Source organism: Aythya ferina, assembly GCF_964211825.1.
Source record: "Aythya ferina genome assembly, chromosome: 8".
In the NCBI taxonomy this organism is placed as follows: Eukaryota; Metazoa; Chordata; class Aves; order Anseriformes; family Anatidae; genus Aythya; species Aythya ferina.
In genome coordinates this window covers 16,707,209-16,726,541 of record NC_140304.1, presented here as the reverse complement: position 1 = coordinate 16,726,541, position 19,333 = coordinate 16,707,209, and the positions used below count along the sequence as shown (strand labels likewise).

The window sequence follows — 19,333 nt, the reverse complement described above, 5'->3', positions numbered from 1 at the left end:
TATTCTGAATCCCTTCCATATAGGTAACAGAAAAATATTACTCTTATAAGCTATTTTCAACGGGCTAGAAGGAGATTTTAAAATTTAGCTGGGGAAGATACTCTAACAGAATTACAGTTGGTTGGGGATCCAAAAAGTAGTATTTTGATAAAATAACCGTAAAAAAGGTAAGAATTGGACGTGCTTTAGCTACTGCTCTGGGAGGTTCAACTAGACGTTTGCATTGCTACAAATCTAAAATTTCTAGCCTTAGTATCCAAACAACACACATCTTATTCCTCAGAAATACATACTTTTAGTGGAAAGGTAGAACACTTGGGGTAAAAAAACTCTCCTTAGTCATTGAAGAGTAAAATAGAGTACATTGTAAATGATGGCTAGGACCTTTCTGCTTTTTGGTACCTGAAATTCCTGAGGACTTAAGTACCTGGGCCTTAAAGACACTAGGTAAGCAGAACATAAGCATGCTGCTTAAGAATTGCTTCTCCAAAATTAGGAGAGTGGCAGCCTGCTAACTGTGTACACTCAAGAGAAGGTTTGTGCTTTTCTGTGTCTGTAAAGGCCCTACACTGTCTTGGTTCCCATTTCACTTGAAATGCAAACAGAAACCTGTGAACATATTCTGAGTAGGTTATACTTTTTTATAACTGAATACACAAGTTCTTAGTATGTACGGCATTTTACTAACTTGCATACTGAGATTGCTTTTTAAAAACACATTCTAAAATTGATTTATTACAAATAAACATTCTGTTGAGTATGGCTCTAGACACTCTGGTCATGGAGATGGAAGAGCAGTCTGAATACCATGTGAACTTAAACAGAAAAATCCTCTGAAACCAGTAACCTCACAAAAACAAGAGACTGCACCGTACTTTAACTTTGAAATAATTTATCCTCCAGCCTTGTGGTGAACAGTTCCCCTGTTCTTTTCTCCTTCTCTCTCTCTTTTTACTGTAGGAGCTGTTGGCCCTTTCTCCTGCCATGTCAAGAACTTAACGAGAGCTCTATTTTAATCTTGTTCTTTTGATACCAGCCTTTGAAGCTGGAGTCTGCCTTTGGAAGGCTGGAGAGGCAATGCTGTATCTAGAAGAACAGGAAAAGTAAAGAGGTTCAGTGAACCAAATACAAATGGGAATCAGTAAGAAGGAAACTCAGTTTGTTAGGATAATATGACAATGGAGTAAGGGTATCTGGGAAAGGAATGAAGTCTCTGAACAGGGCTGTGAAATTCAGAATTCTTAACATGTGATTCTCAATCTTCTTTCCTATAAATTAAAGAATGCTAGAGCTGAGAATTGCCTCTGGCTGCTGTCTAGAAATGTCTCCATTTGCCTGTCCTAGTGACCAAGTAATTTTTATTTATTTATTTTTTGTATATGCACAAATTAAAATAAATTATATGTTGAAATGTTCTTGTTTACTAAACACACAAATCATATCTGGTAAATTCAAACACCATTTCCTTGTCTTCTTAGTCACTAGGTTATGAAATCTGTTCAATGACAATGCTAGAGGTGATCCTTCCTGCTCAGCTGCCAACAGAGGCTGTATTTTAATTTGTTACGACATTCTTGTCAAAACAGCTAACACAGAATCCTTTGCAAATTCATTGTTGAGGCAAGCTTCCTCATTGTCAGACAAAATGCATGGATTTGTTCCCTCACCTTGAAACAGGGATGCCATATGGAAACCAGTAAATAAAACCACAGCTAACTACACTTTTCACAGCTGTAGAAGGGCAAACTAGAAGGCACAGCTTAATCTGTTGATCTCAGTGGGAAGTTCACAATAAAATCTATCTGTTGTAGATCCAGTGGATTCTTTACTTCCTCAAAAGGGCAACCACATCTGCCTGCGAAAACAAAAAGAAAAGCTATGTAAGTGGTGAAAATGCATTTACAGGCTGGTATTTGCAGGAGGCTTTTCAGCACGGGCAATGGAAAGGCTCAGGTATGGTGATGTTTGGTAGATGGAGACAGGCTGAGTGACTTCCACTGCTGCCTGGCTTTGTAAAGACGAGGGAAACTTCTCATTCTATTGCTATTATGTAGGTGGCTCTACCCTGTTCGGGATGTTTGGAAATTAAAAGCCAGTATGAAATTTTATATCCAAGTTACTCCGTGTCCTGGCTGGCAGAGAGCATGATCAAACCAAACACCTCAACTGGTCCTACAGGAGCTAAAGAGCAAAACCAAATACTTCTTGTTCAAATAAAAGATGTGCCACTGTATGCATCAGACAAAAGAGGCATTCCACTATCTTTAAACAGCCTTTATTGAGGGAAGACATCAAAATTTACAAATTAGACTTGTCATTTTTCATCTTAATTAGGTAAATCATAGCATGATTCTACTTGGAACAGAAATTGTTTCCATTTGATTAACAAAGATGTGACCAAAACTTTCTTCCCAAGTGAGCTGATGTTCGCATATTATTAACTATCCTTCAAAAATACAGCAGGCATGTGCTGCAGAAGCTGAATGATCCTGCAGATATGATTAATGAAGGAGAGGACTAAATCCCCATGACATCTGGGTTTTCTTCTTCTGGGCACAGATGGTTTCAGTTGCCTTTCCTCCTCCCCTTCCCTCCCCCCTCACCATTCATTAAAACTAAGCACGGGGTTTAAATGTACTCTTCCTGTTCCAAGTCTCCATTTTCCATGGAGAAGCTTCTTACTGGGAGCCTATCCAAGACAACATACATAGTGATTGAAAAGGGATTTGCTAAACCATCTTGCACACTGAATGTGTTGCAAGAGTTCAAAAGCATTGCTGATACGCAAAGAAGAGCTGAATAGTTTGGCTTTTTTCTTTTTTTTTTTTTTCCTCCCTATCCTCAGAAGTTATTGTCTTGTCTGTTTAATTTACTCTCTAAATAATTTATGAAAACCTTAGCACTCCTAGGTTTCTAACTGTAGTAAATGGATTCCAAAATGTTTACAGGTTCTTCTGCTCATGAAGGTGAGATTCTCGGAGCATTTTACTTTCTCATAAACCTATCCATACAAGCCTAGCTTCTGACATGGGAAAGCCATGCAGTGATAAGCCTTCACAACAAAGGGCACAATGTACTAATCATGTCAGTGGGTGAGGTGCCTGCTGATCCTTGTAATCCTGTTAGCCTCGTGCTCCTCTCCAGCTCATCTGCAGTCATGCAAGAAGTTGCCCAGGCAAGAGAAGTAGGTCTAGAGGGCAGTTCCCTCATTCCAGCACTCACTGTAGTACATTTTCTCATCAACGGCACAGAATCTGCTGCAGTACTGCTAACTGGCATATTAATTGTAACTAGTATCTTATGCTGAAGCAGGAACCAAGAATCTAAGCAAATAATTATAACCAAGATTTATTTGGGTAGTAAGATTTGGACACATAGTTCTTCATTGCTAGCTAAGAGAGCAAATGTAATGGACCAGCATATTATGTACCTCTGCACTGATTTTCTTACACTTACTGTGTCACTCTTCTGGTTGTTAATGTGGGTAACAAGTAATCCATTTCTTTATCTTGTTATCTGGTTTGTGTTTGCTCTAGCCATCATTACAGCAGTTGCTGTATCTTGCAAAATACATATGTCTGTCTGTAATACAATGGGTCACATAAGCTTTGCTTTGTTTTACCTTCTTCTATGGTAACTAAGTCTGAAAAAAAAAAAAATAGAAAAGAGAAAGAAAAGACAACTCCTGTATTACTGCTGTGCAATTTATGTACACATGTAAAGCGCGTGGCCAAGCTAGCAATGTTGTTTATGTTTCTTTTAATGCTAATTTGTATAGTACCAGACACAATGGTTTGCTGTAGTAGCTCTGAAACATACAGTTTTGATGTGCAGAATTCAGAAAGTATCTAATATTTCCTTTTGGTCTAAATGGTGCATTTCTATATGATAATGATCTATTTACAACGGAAAAGCTCTATCACTATCAAGACTTTTTTTTTCTTTTTTTTTTTTCTTTTTTTTTTAAGCAGATTAAATATCTGTATTTATTATGCTTTTATTGGAAAGAATAATACTTAAAATTTGCTTGTTTTCATACACACACATCCATCATTGCAACTCCAGTATTTTTGCTGTACAGGGTTGAACATACTGGCACATCTAAGTGCAATAAAGCTGTGCTCTTCAGGGAAAAAAAAAAAAAAAATCTTTTAATGACTTTTTTTTGATTTTTTTTGCAGAAGCCTCCATTCTCCTGTTTATCTATGCAGTGTAGCTTTACCAGATTGGTTATGACCACAGTTGGTTGCAATAATGTTTGTAATTGCAATGCAACCATTGCTTTTCCTTCCTTTACCATTTCACAATAAAGTTAGTATTTCAGTAGGCACTGGAATCCTCACTGTCTGACATGAGATAAAATAAAAACCTTCTTCCGCGATTCCAACTTACTTTGAAACATAATGATTCGGAGTATTATCATAGATCAGAGAAGAATCTAGGTTGGACAGGACTTCTGGAGACCATCTGGCCCAACCTTCTGTTGGAAAGATGGCTGTTGTGTTATGTTGTCCAGGGCACTGCTAAGCCAAATCTTGAATATTTCCAGTAAGGGAAATTCTACCAATTCCCTGGGCAACCTATTCCAATCTTTAATTGTTCTCACCATGTAACTTTGTTTTACTTATACCCAGACAGAATTTCTCCTAGAAGCAACTTGTTTGTATTAGACTTAATGTGTTTTCTCTTGATGTGGTCAGATAAGCAAATTAGCACTTGCCTGTCTAAATAACCAATAAAAGAACCAGCAGTGGCCTTGTTTTATTTCTGATGATGTCATGCCAAATATATAGTAACTGAACTACCTCAAGGCTAGTTTTTGTCCAAGTCAAAAACAAAAACTAACAAACAAACAAAAAACTTAAAATGCAGCCATAAACCCTCTTCTTGCCCCTTTGCACAGCCTCCATAAGTACTGGATAGTCTTGAAGTACTCTGTCAAGTACTTGGGAATGAAGGAATTAGGCAGGAGGCCACCCCATTTTAAAAGTTTTTCTAGGACTTTGCCTACACATTATAATCATGCTCTAAGTGCCCCAGCTGCTGCCTGAAGGACTCTATTTGACTCTCATTTTGTGCACTGCTGTAGACTCAAAGCAGAATGCAAATCTAATCTTGTAGTTCTGCCAGCAATTACCTGGTACTTGGTGCACTGCCCAGAATAAAATCTTGCAAAATTTTAGACTCCAGCGTCCATTTCTCTGGCATATTACTATAGCTACTTAAACAATTGCCAGAGAGAGAGCGGATAAAAATGTTTAGATTATGGAATGAACATGTATAATGGTTTGGCTACAGTCCCCTTCTATTCCCCCAAATATGTGAAAGAATAACAAGAGGAAACACTAAAAAGGACCAGCCATCTAAACAAAGCTTGTGAGGTCAAACTCTCACTTGTGCCTCTTTCTTCTTGTTATCACTGCTAGCCACTTTGCTGCTTGCTCCCAGCTGAGGGCATTGGTAGCATTGTTAATCCAGGGACAAAAACAAATGGCAAGGAGAGATTTCATGGGCTCCTGGTAATATTTTGAGTCATTCGTAGTCCTGCATTGTGCAAAATGAAAATCCTCTGAAAACGAGGAAACAGAAACTGAAGTACCTGCTAGGCAGCCTTAACTCTGGTCCCCATCATGGGCAGTTATCACTAGAGTGAGCTGCACAGATGACAACTGTGCTGGCTATGTTTAGGTGTAGCTGCAAGGAATGGTGAGGAAAAGTATTGTATTAGCTTGGCAAGACTGTAATTGCAGCTGTGAGGGAGCCAGTGGTGAAAAAGATTCAAAGAAATGAATTCTGAAGATTTTTACTAGTGGTGCACAAAAGACTTCTTTACAGTAGGTTTTCATAGCAATAAAATAGGAGAGATGTTTGAGTATATAAACTTAAAGATAGCCCAGTGAAAGCTTTACGTCAAATGCAACCTATATAAACACTTGAAGGACTGTGAAAGTCCACCAAGCATGAAGATGTTTATAGGAAGCATGCTGTGTTTGAGGACAGGTAGAAGTGATTGCTGTTCAGCCCAGTTCGTGCATTCTGGATTTGTCATTGCAAAAGGAGTTGGTAGACCCTGTCTGACAGTGCTCCAGTGTCCTCTTTCCTGAATGGTTCTGCTGTCTGCTGAGTGCAGGCACCTTCTGCTGGTTGCAGCTCTGAAAATGAACAGAGCTGAAGCTGTAACCTAGCTGCATACAGCCTAATTCAATATCCTGGGAGTACGGAGAGCCAACTCTGACTGTGCTGATTTAAGTCTTTGCAAACAAAACTCTGGGATTTTTCTAGTTTCACAAGGAACCAATTCAGGGTAGAGACTGGTATCACATGGTTGTAACTGAGGTACCAGAGTGACAGTAAAAAATAAAGGAATCTGTAGAGTTTCTACCAAGTTTGCTCTCACATTTCTATTTAAAGTGGAGTGGCAAAGGCCATTCTTCTGGTTGAACAAAGGCTGGAGGGGTTGGCACGAATGCAAGAAATCATACTTTTTGGTCAATGCTCATATGTCTTAACTCTTACAATGAATGTTGCATGTAGTAGCTACCAAGTGTGGATGTTTGGCTACCCACCCTACCCCACTGAAAATACAACCTATGCCTAGATTTCAAACAAGCTGTTCCCCTCCCTATTTTATTAAGATGTTAGCACGCTAAAAGTACTCCTTGCTATCTGGCGCCCTCTCTCGTTTACTTGTGTAGGCTGTTCTGGCTGGAGAGAGATCTGCCCGCGTCCTCCCACTCCTCTGGTAAAGCCCTGCAGTACAAAAGTCACTCTTAACCCAGCAAACCTTACCTTCGTATTTTTCAGATACTTAAGTTGTGCCTTCTCATTACACTCTGAAAGGCTTCTAGGCAACCTTAACTTTGTTAATGTATAGTTATCAGGCAGTTGTCTTTACAAAGCGAAATTATACCTAGTATCATCAACCTACCATGGCCCGGCTCCCTGCTGGTTGTCTGGCTTATTGACAATAATTACCATTGCTACAAAACGCCATGACTAGTATTAGTGTCTTTACCTCCTCAACGTAATTCTTTTACCTCTTCTACCTTTTCCCTCACAGAGTCAACTTCATCTGAAGTTGAAGCCAATCGATTTGAGTCTCACTGCATCCTCACCACCACTGCACTGCCTTCAGCCTTTTTGTTACTCCATTTCCATGGCAAGGCAGCAATAGCTAAGCAGCAGTGATTGAACCTGTGCTCAGCAGAAGCAATGAAAGGAGACATTTTGTGTCACTGTTCTGAACTGAGAAAATTTGTACAGAGGGATGATTGCATCTTCAGTAGAAGACGTTCAGAGATGTGACTTGACTTCTGCCTCCTAATAGCAGACCATCAGGTCATCCAGCTGAGATTATAGCTATCTGAAACAGTAGCTCTGAAGTGGAAAATTTGCTCCATGTATGTGTCCTCTGCCCCTGGTGTAAGTGACACTGAACCCACCTCTTTATCTGGAGATGCAAGTGCATGGTCCCAAATCCCACAAAAGGCAAGGTAGGGCACAAACTCTGAAGATTTTAGGCATTCATATAAAAGGAAACAATATGGGGGTAGTAGTTAATCACCACATTTCTATATCCTCCTCTCATGGGCTGATTGCCAAATCACTTTCTCTTCTACTTCCTTCCTCCTCCTTGCCTTTTGCATATTCTGTCAAGTTGCTTGCACTGCTTCCTCATCCCTGTTCAGTGTTCCAAAAATTGTCTTTAGCATATTTTTCTAGTTTTTCACAAAAAGCTGCAAGAAACTAAAAAGGAGAGAAATTGCGTGTTTGAGAACAACACAGGGAATGCTTTGACTCCTGGCTAATGTTCTGCTGTAATTCTTACTATATTAGGTCTTGACATTTTTGAAGGCCTTTTCATTGTAGGTTTTGGATGAGAAGTATATGCCTGCCTTCAGTAAAAATTCATAGGTACTGGCTGTTCATTCTCTCTAGGCATCTGAAAAATATTTCTGCAGGGTGGCCTGTTTGATTATTCTCTGATCAATAGCTACACAATACTACAGTAAATTCTTTCACAAGAAAATATATTAAAAACTTGTTTTCAGCTGCTTTGGGGAAAAAACTGCTCTGCAGTTTCATTGCTCAAGAACTCAGCATTGCTTACTTCTTTGGACTCTTTTTTTTTTTTTTTTTTTTGCTGTAAACTTCCTGGGCCAGTGGTGAGTGACAGAATGAAGTCTCCTAAAAAGGCACTTGCAATTTCTGTTTGTCTGACTAACCTATGGTGTAATGTTACATTATATCTCCTAGGGGAAGAGGAGAATGTGGCTCCAAATGTTCCTTCTGGACTTAAGCATTTAAGGCCAGGATATATGCTGAGCATGGAAATTTGTGAAAGCTATTTCTATAATTGTGTTGTGGATTTAGGTCATCCCTCCCCTCAAGACCTCCTGATGCACACCAACCCACTTGAATTCTGCAAAATAAATTATTGAAATTAATGGAAAAGGAAGCCACAAAAACTTTAGAAATTGAAACCACCTACTCTCTGATATACTTCAGTAAATCTGTTCCTGAAACACAGTAGTCACTTCAGTAAAGAATACAAAAGAACGTAACAAAGCTTCCAATAATGCTTACTTTTTTATGGAAGCAAATATTTTGGTATTTATTGACAGTTTCCTTCCATGAAAACATACTTTATCATCAGTGATGTCTAGAACTCCTTTCAAACAGCATTCTGTTTGAAGCCAATTCATTAAATTGTTTCCAGGGTTTGAAGTACACTTGTTCTAACTTTTCTTCATAAAGTGTTCTCCTTTTGCTGACAAATTATTACAAAAGAAAAGCCTGATTTTTGTGGTTCATGGAAAAAAAAAAAAAAATCAATTTTCTCCCACCTGCTTCCACTAACTTCAAGGTATTTCAGAACCTCTAGCTTTGACCCTTGAGAAAATGTAAAGTTCTCAAATCAACACACGTTCTTTTTAAAAATAGGTATGACTTAATGTACCCTAGTCCTGTAGATGTGTAGGAATCATTATTTGAAGAGAATCACTCCTTCCTCTTTTCCTCCTTCCTTCCTTCCTTTCCCTTCAATTATTATATTCCAAAGCTGTGGTGGAAACACACGACAGATTTTTTTAAAACCAATCAAATAACAACAACAAAAAAACACTAATGAAATCTGCTTTTAAGAACTTAGTTGGATTTTTGTTTTCATGATGGAATCTGTGAATCATACCTTCTGTGATTTCTCTTGCTTAACTTCCTAAGCTCAACTTCAAATTGTATTGGAGTTTATTTTTACGTGTTTGAACCTGAACAGAAACTTCAGCTTTAGCTGATTCTATACATTTAACTTAGGTATGATTCAGAGGACCAAAGCTATTTTGCTAGTTCAGTCAATTCAAAGGCATGTAAATAGAGAGAGGCCAATTCAGAATACCTTAAATTGGTGCTTAGAGCACACTGTGAGAAAAAAAATCCCATATTTTATGAGTACAAAAAAAAAAAAAAAAAAGCTTCTCTGATCTATTAGTCATTCTCAAGCATTCTCCTGTTCTGCATTCATCACATCTCTCTTTTCCAGTCAGACCCTGGCTACATAATAGAAGAGTTCTTTAGTCCTTCTAATTTTTATTGTCATTGTGTTGCCACTGTCATGTTAATTAGATTAAACCAGACTCCCACTGAGACTGTAACAATGATAATCTTTGTAGTAATCTGTCAGCTCTCTTCAAAACCACTTTCAATGGCTTTGTAAACTTGCTGCCCCCACAGACCACACTGCTAAATGTTCTGTTCTGACCATTGTTGCTCATGTACATTGCAGTAATCAATATAGAAAAACAGATTCATAAAGACTGGGAGCCTGAGGCATTTCACTGATCTTTCTATTCAACTAATCACAAAGAAGTTATTGGAAATAGAATAAATTTTAACTTACTTAACGTGCACTAATATTGACAATTTTAAACTATAAAATGCAAATATTGTGGGGAGTTATCTCCCCTCAGAATTTTAAAATGCCTGTACATTAATACTTATCTGTTCCTGTGTCTGAAAAGATTGGCTTACTCTGTTTTTCTCTATTTGGCCTTTAAAAGGTTTTAGCCTTTCCACTAAATGTTTTAAAGATACTAATAAATTTTGACAACTTTTAACACAGCACTACAGATCTATGGGATTCCACTTCCAAGCCACTAATTTCTAAATTGATTTTCTGACAGATTCCATCTGAGGAAAAAAAGGACAATGGAAGAGTAAGTGCTGAGCTGTCTTTCTTGACTTACTGCATGCAACAAGGCACTCCTCATTATCAGACTTCTCACAGTGGGCTTCATAAATACGGGTTCTTTACAAGTGACACGGAAACCACTATAACAAATAGTCAGGTACTTCTTGCTAGCCTTCTGCCTCATTTAACTGAATCCAAAAGGTTCAGTTCTTCTGTATCCAACGTACGCATGTGTGTGCAGGCACAAGCACACATCTGCTTCATTCATAGACCTCTATTAGTCATCTAATTTCTCTTCTTACTACAAGTCTGAACCAGATGTGCAAGTCTGCAGGGAAGAGGGGTAGGCTATTTTCCTCTAAATTCAGTTCTTGTTGGTCATTTGGAAAACAAAACTCTTCCAAATAGTGAAGCCAGGTGCTTTAAAAACAGTGAACATACAATGAAGATCTCCCTCCCATACCTTAACTTCAAAATAATGAAAGGACAGTGGAGGTGGAACATAAAAAGGGAAATGATTTCTTCTTTAGACCTCTACCCTAATGCCTGCTCCTAGCACCTATCAAAGGTTACTACAGAAGCCTAATTTATAAAGGTGTTTAAAAGATTACCTGACAATTGCTATCTTTGTCATCAGTTGTAGGAGCCTATTCACAGGCCCTAAGTGACTTGACTGGGTTCACATTCACAATTTGTAGTCCAAGTGGAAATTGACCTGGGCCTCCCTGCATGGTAACTCTCTAACTGCAAAATCCTAGTTATGATGTTGGGCTGAGATGTAAGGGTGTGCAATATGTACTACCACCCCAAAAGAAATTAGATATCAGATCTATGTGCCCCAAATTCAAGGGTTTTCCACAGTGTAGCAGCAGACCTGTCTTTGAGTTAAGCAGCTCCTGACATGTATGAGGAAAGAGCTGTGTTATGTTTTTCACACTTTCTTGAGGTCACTGCTGAAGATGAAATAATGGAAACAACAGATGAGTTAAAAGAAAAACCCCTTGAACTATATTTGAAACATACAGCTCTAGAGACAGTCTTGCAAAATTTACCCAGCCTCTGAAGAGCATGGCTCAATAATCTGTTGAGCTTCTCCAGTGGCAAATATTAGCCCGCACTTGATGCAATCCTGCATAATGTTAACTTTTTTTGTTTTATTGACCAGCTGCAAAGCAAGGTAAATCTGTGCTAAGGCAAATACTTTAAAATAAAGTATAAAAAGAGTGAATAACGAGTCATTTATTTGCTATAACTGAGGCGTATGCCAGGTCTGCCTAAAACTGTACCTGTTCACCTCCCCCCCCTCCCCTTCCTCACCCCCCTGGAATTTTGCCCTCCCCTCTTCTTTACCTACTTCTGTCTTTATCCTGGACTGCCTATTTTAAAATATCCTCTTGTTCACTAGTTTTATAATGGCTTCGTAGAGATAAACACAATAAACCAAGGCATCTTTATACTTATTTCCCTTCCATATATGTTTTCAATATAAGCAGAAAACTTCAGCAACTTCAGAAAAGATGCTCTTGGTTGGGGTATTCATTTGCAGGATTGTAGTAATAATTTCAGAGAAAGCTTTGAAAGTTTTCTTCATTTGATTTCATATTGCTTCACTTACAAATGTGACTAACTAAACTTATTAGTGCCCTACTTTAATGGGATCTCTGCTGACGCTGCAAGGTACTTCAATCCTACTGCTGTGTGATATGAAAAACTCCACAAGAGGGCACCAGATAGTTATCTAAAATACCATCCAGGAGGCTATTGTGAAAAAGCAGCTCCTTGCAACTAGAGATCAGCAGTGGTATTAACCAACTGCACATCAGGCCTTCAGGATACAAACGTTCAATGGCAAGTTCAGTGTTTCTGTTGACGCTTAATTTGAAGTTTGCTGTTTCTGTTTCAAATCTCAAGGAAAGCTTGGAAGCAGGTACTGCTTCTACAGTTAGATTCTATGATGTTCTACAAATGTTGCCCCACTTCTCATCCTACTACCATGCTGTCTTGTGGCGCATCCCTAAAATATTGCCTAGAGCTCTATGATGAGAGCTATGGTCATCAAATTTGTTTTCCAGGGCACCATACAATTTTAATTTTATTTATTTATTTTGCTACAAATGAAAAGCTAATCTGTGCAAGAGACGTCTTTATTATGAGGTAGTCTCAGTTTGTAGAGCTTTTCCCCCAAACACTGCCACCTTCCAAGCTTCAGAGGACTTTGACCTCATCTTTGCAAAGTCTATCTAGTTATTAATATATATATATATATATATTTCAAAATGTTTGTACAGAACTTCCCCTATGGGAAACCACATATGATAGGTGTTAATGATTCCTTACTGCAGAGGACATGACATTACAAACACGTTTGCTGAATAACCAGTTACAACTAAAGTTGATTTGCATTTCTCTCAGCCCTGAGAATAATTAGATTCTTCTGAAAGTATGTGGAAAATCTCCAGTTACTTTGGGAAAATAGGAAGATAAATATATATCTGTCCTCTCAATCCACTTGTTATAATGCAAAAGGTAAGTTAAGTAGTAAAAAAGGACTTATAGGAAAACCAGATACCACTTGACACTTAGTCTGGTTTCTGTCCTCTTTACTGCCATTTTACAGAGAAAGGTGGCTGACTGCAGGAATACCTACAGCCTAACTAAAGCGTTTTGAAAAGTCATCTAAAACAAATTTACAAGACTCACTTGTAACAATTTTGAAACAACTGCTTAAAAGCAGAAGCCCCTACATAGCACAGGAAAGAGAATTAGGAAAACAGAAATTATGTTTGTTGGTTAAATCCTAAAAAAAAAAAAAAAAAAGTTAATGGCAGCATGAAACACAAACATGGCTGGAGATCCAAGTCCCACTAAGTTCTGGCTCACCCCAGAACATCCTGGATATATTACTAGTGACTTGCTCTAAACACCTTAGGGAAGCACCTTTGCAAACACCAAACCCTACCTGTATTTCCTCTTTGCTGCCAACCCACACTGTGGAGTTCAGACCTCGTAATTTGGCACATTGGAAAGTAAGGTGGGCCTGAGTCATTCCATCCAGGAGTGGGAACAGAGAAATCCTGAGTCCTGTATCCCCCCTAAAATTCTCTCTTGTGGGGTTGTTTTTCTCCTGTTCTATCCTGTCCTTACTTAGAAACTGACTCATTGCTGGTGTTTTCTGGCTTCCAGCTTCTTCCTTATCATGGTTCATGTTGCACAAGTACTTTTGGAGGTAACACATACTTTGCACCTTTGGAATTTTGTCTTCCAGATTTTGCCTTTCATTCATGCCTTTGCAGGCAAAACTGTGCTAGCACAAACTAGCCCTGGCCTCTAGCTGTAACACTAGTGGGAAATGTGGTGTGGAATGGCAGGACGTTGTCCCCTAGGAAGAGAAGAAAAGTTTACAAATCTTTATTGCGTGTGCCTACAGGGGCACAGAAGAAGGTCAGTGATAGTTTGTCAGCCACACACATTCTGTAATTTCCTTCTAAAGGGAACAAATATGCTTGGTGGGAAAGTGAAGAACTTTCCCTGCCTAGAATTTATTCTTAGAATAGTTATAATAGAGTGGGATTCTTCTTTTTTTTTTTTTTTTTTTCTAGACACATTCCTAACAGACAATTTGATTTAGCATTCAAGAAGAGCAGCATCTTTCTCCTAGTTACTTACAATAATTTATCACTTTTTTGTCCTTATCTCCTGGCCTGGGATTTATGGGAATGGAAGTATCTATTAACACTTCATCTTTCAGAGACTGGATTTTGAATGTCCATTTAGCTACATGGAACAGGGCAGCCTACACAACATCCCAGAAGTAGAAGAAAACCATGTGTTCAGCACATCGCTCTCACTGCTTGAAATAAGCTGAGCAAGGGCAATACTCTGCTATCAGAGTTGATATCATTACTGAATCGAAACCAAAATGTTTACTGTACTTGGAAAATACCAGGCAGCTCCATTCACTTGTTAGAGTCTATACCAGAACACAATGTGTTAGCAACAGTAAAGTCACACCTATGTTAGAGCACCTAAATGGCTGCAAATACTGTTAGAAAGGTACTACTTGGGGCAGCACATTTGATTTTTGTTGGCAGCACATGCCAGAAAAACAACACACATTGCCTTTGTAGTGGCTAAACAATGTTTCAGATAAAATCAATTAATTATCTTCTCTTACCATATTTAAGGGATAAAGGAAATGCCTGGATAGCGTTCCCAGCAAAATAAAATATCTTTAATAAGGTAATTACATGATTAAATAATTACTTTCTCTCCCTGAATTTCTACACCTGTTAACATACTGTCTTAAATATCAAGTTCAGAATTAATACCTGCCATTAAGTGCATGCTACCTCACCCCAGAAGTCCAAATTAGGCATGTCTTTACAAAGAATACTTTTCATTATCCAGCTTTCTTATGTCAGACAACCACCTTAATCTGTATTAAAGACATTTCACAAACTAAGGAGACATAAAATGTCTACTCAAAGTATGAATATTATGAAAGCACTGCATATTTTCAAGTACCAGCCCTAAGGCTACAGATTTTATAAATATATCTTTTTCAGTTTAAGCGAGTTTGGTATTTTGCCTTTTGAAATATTTAAGAATCTGAATTTCATGTACTAACTTTCTTGCTTATATGCCATTTCTGTAATTTGGAGGTTTGCTATTTTGAACTTTTTTTATTGACAAAATCCTTTTATCATTGCCTGAAACTTAATTTTATGAAGTAGGAAACATCTTTCCTTTTTGATACTGCTCCTGAAGTTCTTGGCTAGTTGTCACTTCGGATTTTACTTTGCTGATATGATTACTTTCAGAAGCACGTAGTTCAATCATGTCATGAAAACAGTGGCTGGAAAATACAACATATTGCTGAATTACTACCAGTTACTGATACCACTGTACTACGGTTATTCCAGGGTTGCATAATTGTTTGTCTTGTACCTACGCTGGAATGGTTCATGCCTGTTCCAAAGCTATTAGACTATAGTGTCCATTAAGAATTGAGGTCATTTCTTCCTATTAAGAATTGAGATGATTTTTTTTTCCCCCTACACTCTCATCTTTGCCTTCTTATAAGTAATCTGCATTAGATAGTTTGGCCTGACACTCACCATCAAAGCTGGTGAAAAATTTGACGCTCCTGATTGCTCAAAGTCTGTTGCCATTCTGCACACTGCATAAGAAGTGCATTGCAGTTGACTAAGGACATGTTAGGGTCAGATGCCTCAACATATTCAGGAAGCATTGAAGAGGAAGACAAATGTTTCATACTAAACAAGATCCACTGTATTACTATCTGCTCCCATCTCTGCTACCTCTAGCTTATTCAGGATTTACAAACCACTGTTTTTAGAGATAACTTTCCCTCTGATTGCCACTGAATCACCACTGATTGCCCAAATGATGGCTATATACTGGTCTTGAGTGACCTTTTTTGAAAGCAAGAGCTATATAGTGGGACCTGAATAGTGAAGATCCTGCATTGCCTCACACAGAACTTCTTTTCCAAATGAATAAAGCAGATAGAATCCGTAATCTGTGCAATTTAATCCTTAAGTAATATGGATTCTGCTACAATTCCCATTTATGCACATTACTTTTGTGAGTAGATAATGTGCCATGTTCTTTTCCTTCACAAATGTTTTTGTCTACAAGTCTTAAAGTCACTGTCTTTTCAAAGTTGTGAGAAATACTTTAGTGGGGTATTATGTTTCCTACGAATCATGGAAATTAATCTAGATTACAGCAGAGCTGATCTTTTCTGTCACACAGTGAATTATTTTTGAGTCATACACAAACAAGTGTCTAGAACACGTGACCCACTAGTGAAACAGACAAAGTCTATGGCTCTGGATGTTTAGTACTGCTCAACATAACTTACCAGACTGTTAGCAAGTATATCCAAAGTAACTCCTTACACTTATCTTCAAGATGTTCATCCAAACGTTGCATAAAGTGACATAACTTCAGCCTTGCTATGAAAGATACCCCCAATCACTGATCACTCTTGGCCTATTAAACCCATATACAGCCAGAGAGCCCTACTTCAGACACAACATCTGTATGAAAGCGAATTTTTATTTAATGAGTGGACATAATTCCTTCCTTTACCATACATTTGTGCTGCTCTTACGTCCAGTCAAGAGTCTTTACTCTGGATTTCTACTGGATGTTTTCACTGAATTCTTACAGCCCTAGCAAGAAGCCACTTGCTACAACAACAACTTGCTACAACTGCAACAACATCACATCATTGGCACACATGGATCTAGTTGTGCTTGTCAGTTCAAGATATTGTCAAGCAAATGTTTATTCTTTAAGTATCTTAATTTAGCATTGAAGCTGGAACACAAAGTTTTCTTGTATCCTGAACTTTCTCTAGAATGTGGTCTGTCACAACACAACCTGTGCTGAGCAATCTTCTTTAATGTCACTCTTTTATCATTCATAGTATCAAGGGTTTTTCATTGTTAACTAAGATCAAACAACTTGTTTGCCTCTGCTTTTATTGCAATGAAACTAAATTTTAAATTGTAGCAAAATGATGATTCTGAGCCAGTGTTGGTTCAGAGGAACAACCTCAGAGCCCTTTCTTCATTCCTCCCTTCTTTCTTATTAGATCCTTTGTATACAATCTGCAATGAGCACAAAGGGTAAATGTGTCAGAAATTTCTCTTGCCCTGTTTAGCAGGGGCAGCCAGCAAAGGAGAAAGGCTGATTTTACCAATGTGAGGGCAGACAAGACTCTCAGCCTACCTAGGGCACCACCAATTACCTCACCTCATTTTACCAATCCACCACCTGTGTATTATTTCCTCATTGTCATTTAGTTATACGCTCATTTTTCCCCAGTGTAATGCACCAGCAACGTAACACACCAATGTGGACATTTCCTACTTTCTCCCACATTTTATGTGTTACTTACAGTTCTCTGCCTCCAGACTTTGAAAATGGGAGTACTTTATTTTCCATTTTCTTCTCTATTTATACTAGTTTCTAAAAGGTAGTGAATGGATGACCTTCAATCACTTTAACAGGTAATAACTGTTTTACCTGGAAGGAGGACATGGAAACAGCATGTCTCGGTTGACTGGGGTAATTTTCTGTACTATTATTTTGCTGCTACAAGGAGCATGAGAAGAGTTCCCATTACACAAGGAACACTGGAAGTCACAAGCTGATGAAAGCTATATAACCTATCACGCAGCACATTTTTTTCTACCTACTACAGAGAAAGCTGCAAAGAACAAACACAAAGAAGAAGGCTTGAAATACAGTATTATTCACATCCTAGGCTTCCTTGTCTGCACTGGGAGAACAGAATCACAGATGGTGGCATAACGTGGGCTGGAGGGGACCTCAGGAAGTCCCCGTCCACCCTCCTGCTCAAAGCAGCTCAGCTCTGGGGTCAGATCGGGCCGTTCAGGGCTTGAGCCAGCTGGGTCCTAAAAACCCCCAAGGTAGGGGATGGCTGAGTGTATCAGGGCAACACGTGTGCTGCTTTTGTGTCTTCCTCATATTCTGTTCAATCATTCTTGTTTTATTTTTTTTTTTTGCGCTCCAGTTTAGTCACGCCTTTCTTGTAGTGTGGCCCTAGAACTGGACACAGTACCTGGATGCTTTTTAATGACTGCTAAACAGAGGGGGGAAAATTCCCAACAAATGTCTTGCTCACACCATGCAGGGTGCTGCTGCCCTCAGTGCTGCCAAGGCTCTGCAGGCTCCCCATTCCCACAATAAGCAGGGTATTTGGTATGGAGCAGAACTGTGCATCTACACCACATATTTCCCCTGAACAGGAAACCTCTTCATGTCAATGTCTTGGCAGACTAACAGCCTGCACTTGAAAAGTATACAGTGGCCTTTTTTTTTTTAATTTTATTAGTATTAAACACCCTTAAAAGTACTGACAATACTGTGTTGCAGAGAAGATCCAATGCACTGTTATGAACTGGTAAATATGACAAACATAAACCACAATCAAATAAATATTCTTATAAATATGGTGACCTGGATACCACTGACATAACTGATTAACTGTGCTGAATTTCTTTTTGTCTCCCTTTATGCCAATTGCTTTTAAAAACGCCTGGCTTTTTTTAAATTTACGTGCCACTGTATACCCCTGGATTTTACCAGATACTTCCAACATACCTCACACTCCATCTTCCTTTGGAGATCTGCCTTCCACGAAACTGTGTGCTTTAATTTTGCCAATCTTATTTTTGCAACATACAATTCATTTGGCTTTTTTCATCTCAGACCAGTTTTACCAATGGCCACACATTAAGACATGAGCTAATCCACTCACCCAAGTACTGAAGACCCTAAGCGAGCAAGGCAGTTTCTATGAATGATGTTTTCTGGTGTAGCTTCCCTGAAGTCTTCCCTTCTTCACTGCTGATGAACAGCTGAAACATGAGAAAAATTTCAGTTATTGATTCTGACCTGTTGCATTCTAAATAGAACTGATCAAAATCTTTTTTTTTTTTTTTTTTAATCTTTCTATACAGCTTTTGAATTTCAACTTTAAAAAGCCCAACCTAGCTCACTTAATAAGAAAAAAATATCCAAAAACATGTCAGGAACAAAGACAACTGTTAAATCCATCCCTATCTTACTGGCTGTGAGATTTAGTGGAGAGATTCGATCGCACTTGGAAAACGGAGAGATTCTTGTTGGCCACCTTGCCAAGCAAGCCCTTTGGGAGGCTTTAGTTATACAGGCTGCTGTGTTGGTCACAAGGAGTGTGGGGGAGTAAGAGCTGCTAGGTAAAAACGTTTGTTTACAACCACCAGGAATAGCCTGGTTTGTGCCAGAATTTCTTAAAAATAAGAAGTTTTGCAAAGAGAGAAAAAATCCCAGCCAGGATTTTACCTGTTCATATGCCAGTTGTGCAGCCGTTGACTGTAAAACTCAAGGAAAACTTAAAGCGTTGGCAATACCCCATATTGAGCAATTCTACGTTATTTTGTAGCATCATTAAAGACTGAAGCATGGGCTTATGTCTCACGAGAGGAGCTCTGCCCGCTTTTTGCCTTCACCAGGCTCAGGCGCGCTACGCGAGGTGCGACCCTCTGCTCTTGCCTTAACGCAGTTAACGACGAGACCGGGGAAGGCGCGGTGAGACACCGTGAGCTC

At 38.7% G+C, this 19,333-nt stretch overlaps 1 protein-coding gene across 1 annotated transcript in view; it reads right to left on the bottom strand.

The window, feature by feature from the left end:
- The window catches only part of NIBAN1 (niban apoptosis regulator 1), an 87,408-nt gene extending 68,209 nt beyond the window's left edge, over nt 1-19,199 (bottom strand). The window contains exons 1-3 of the mRNA XM_084527351.1: nt 19,070-19,199; nt 18,504-18,603; nt 1,668-1,855 (exon numbers count right to left, since the gene is read on the bottom strand). Coding sequence (XP_084383477.1) covers nt 1,668-1,686 — 19 coding nt within the window. The 5' untranslated portion in view covers nt 1,687-1,855; nt 18,504-18,603; nt 19,070-19,199. The remainder of the gene's footprint in view (nt 1-1,667; nt 1,856-18,503; nt 18,604-19,069) is intronic.
- Between the last annotated feature and the right edge of the window lie 134 nt (nt 19,200-19,333).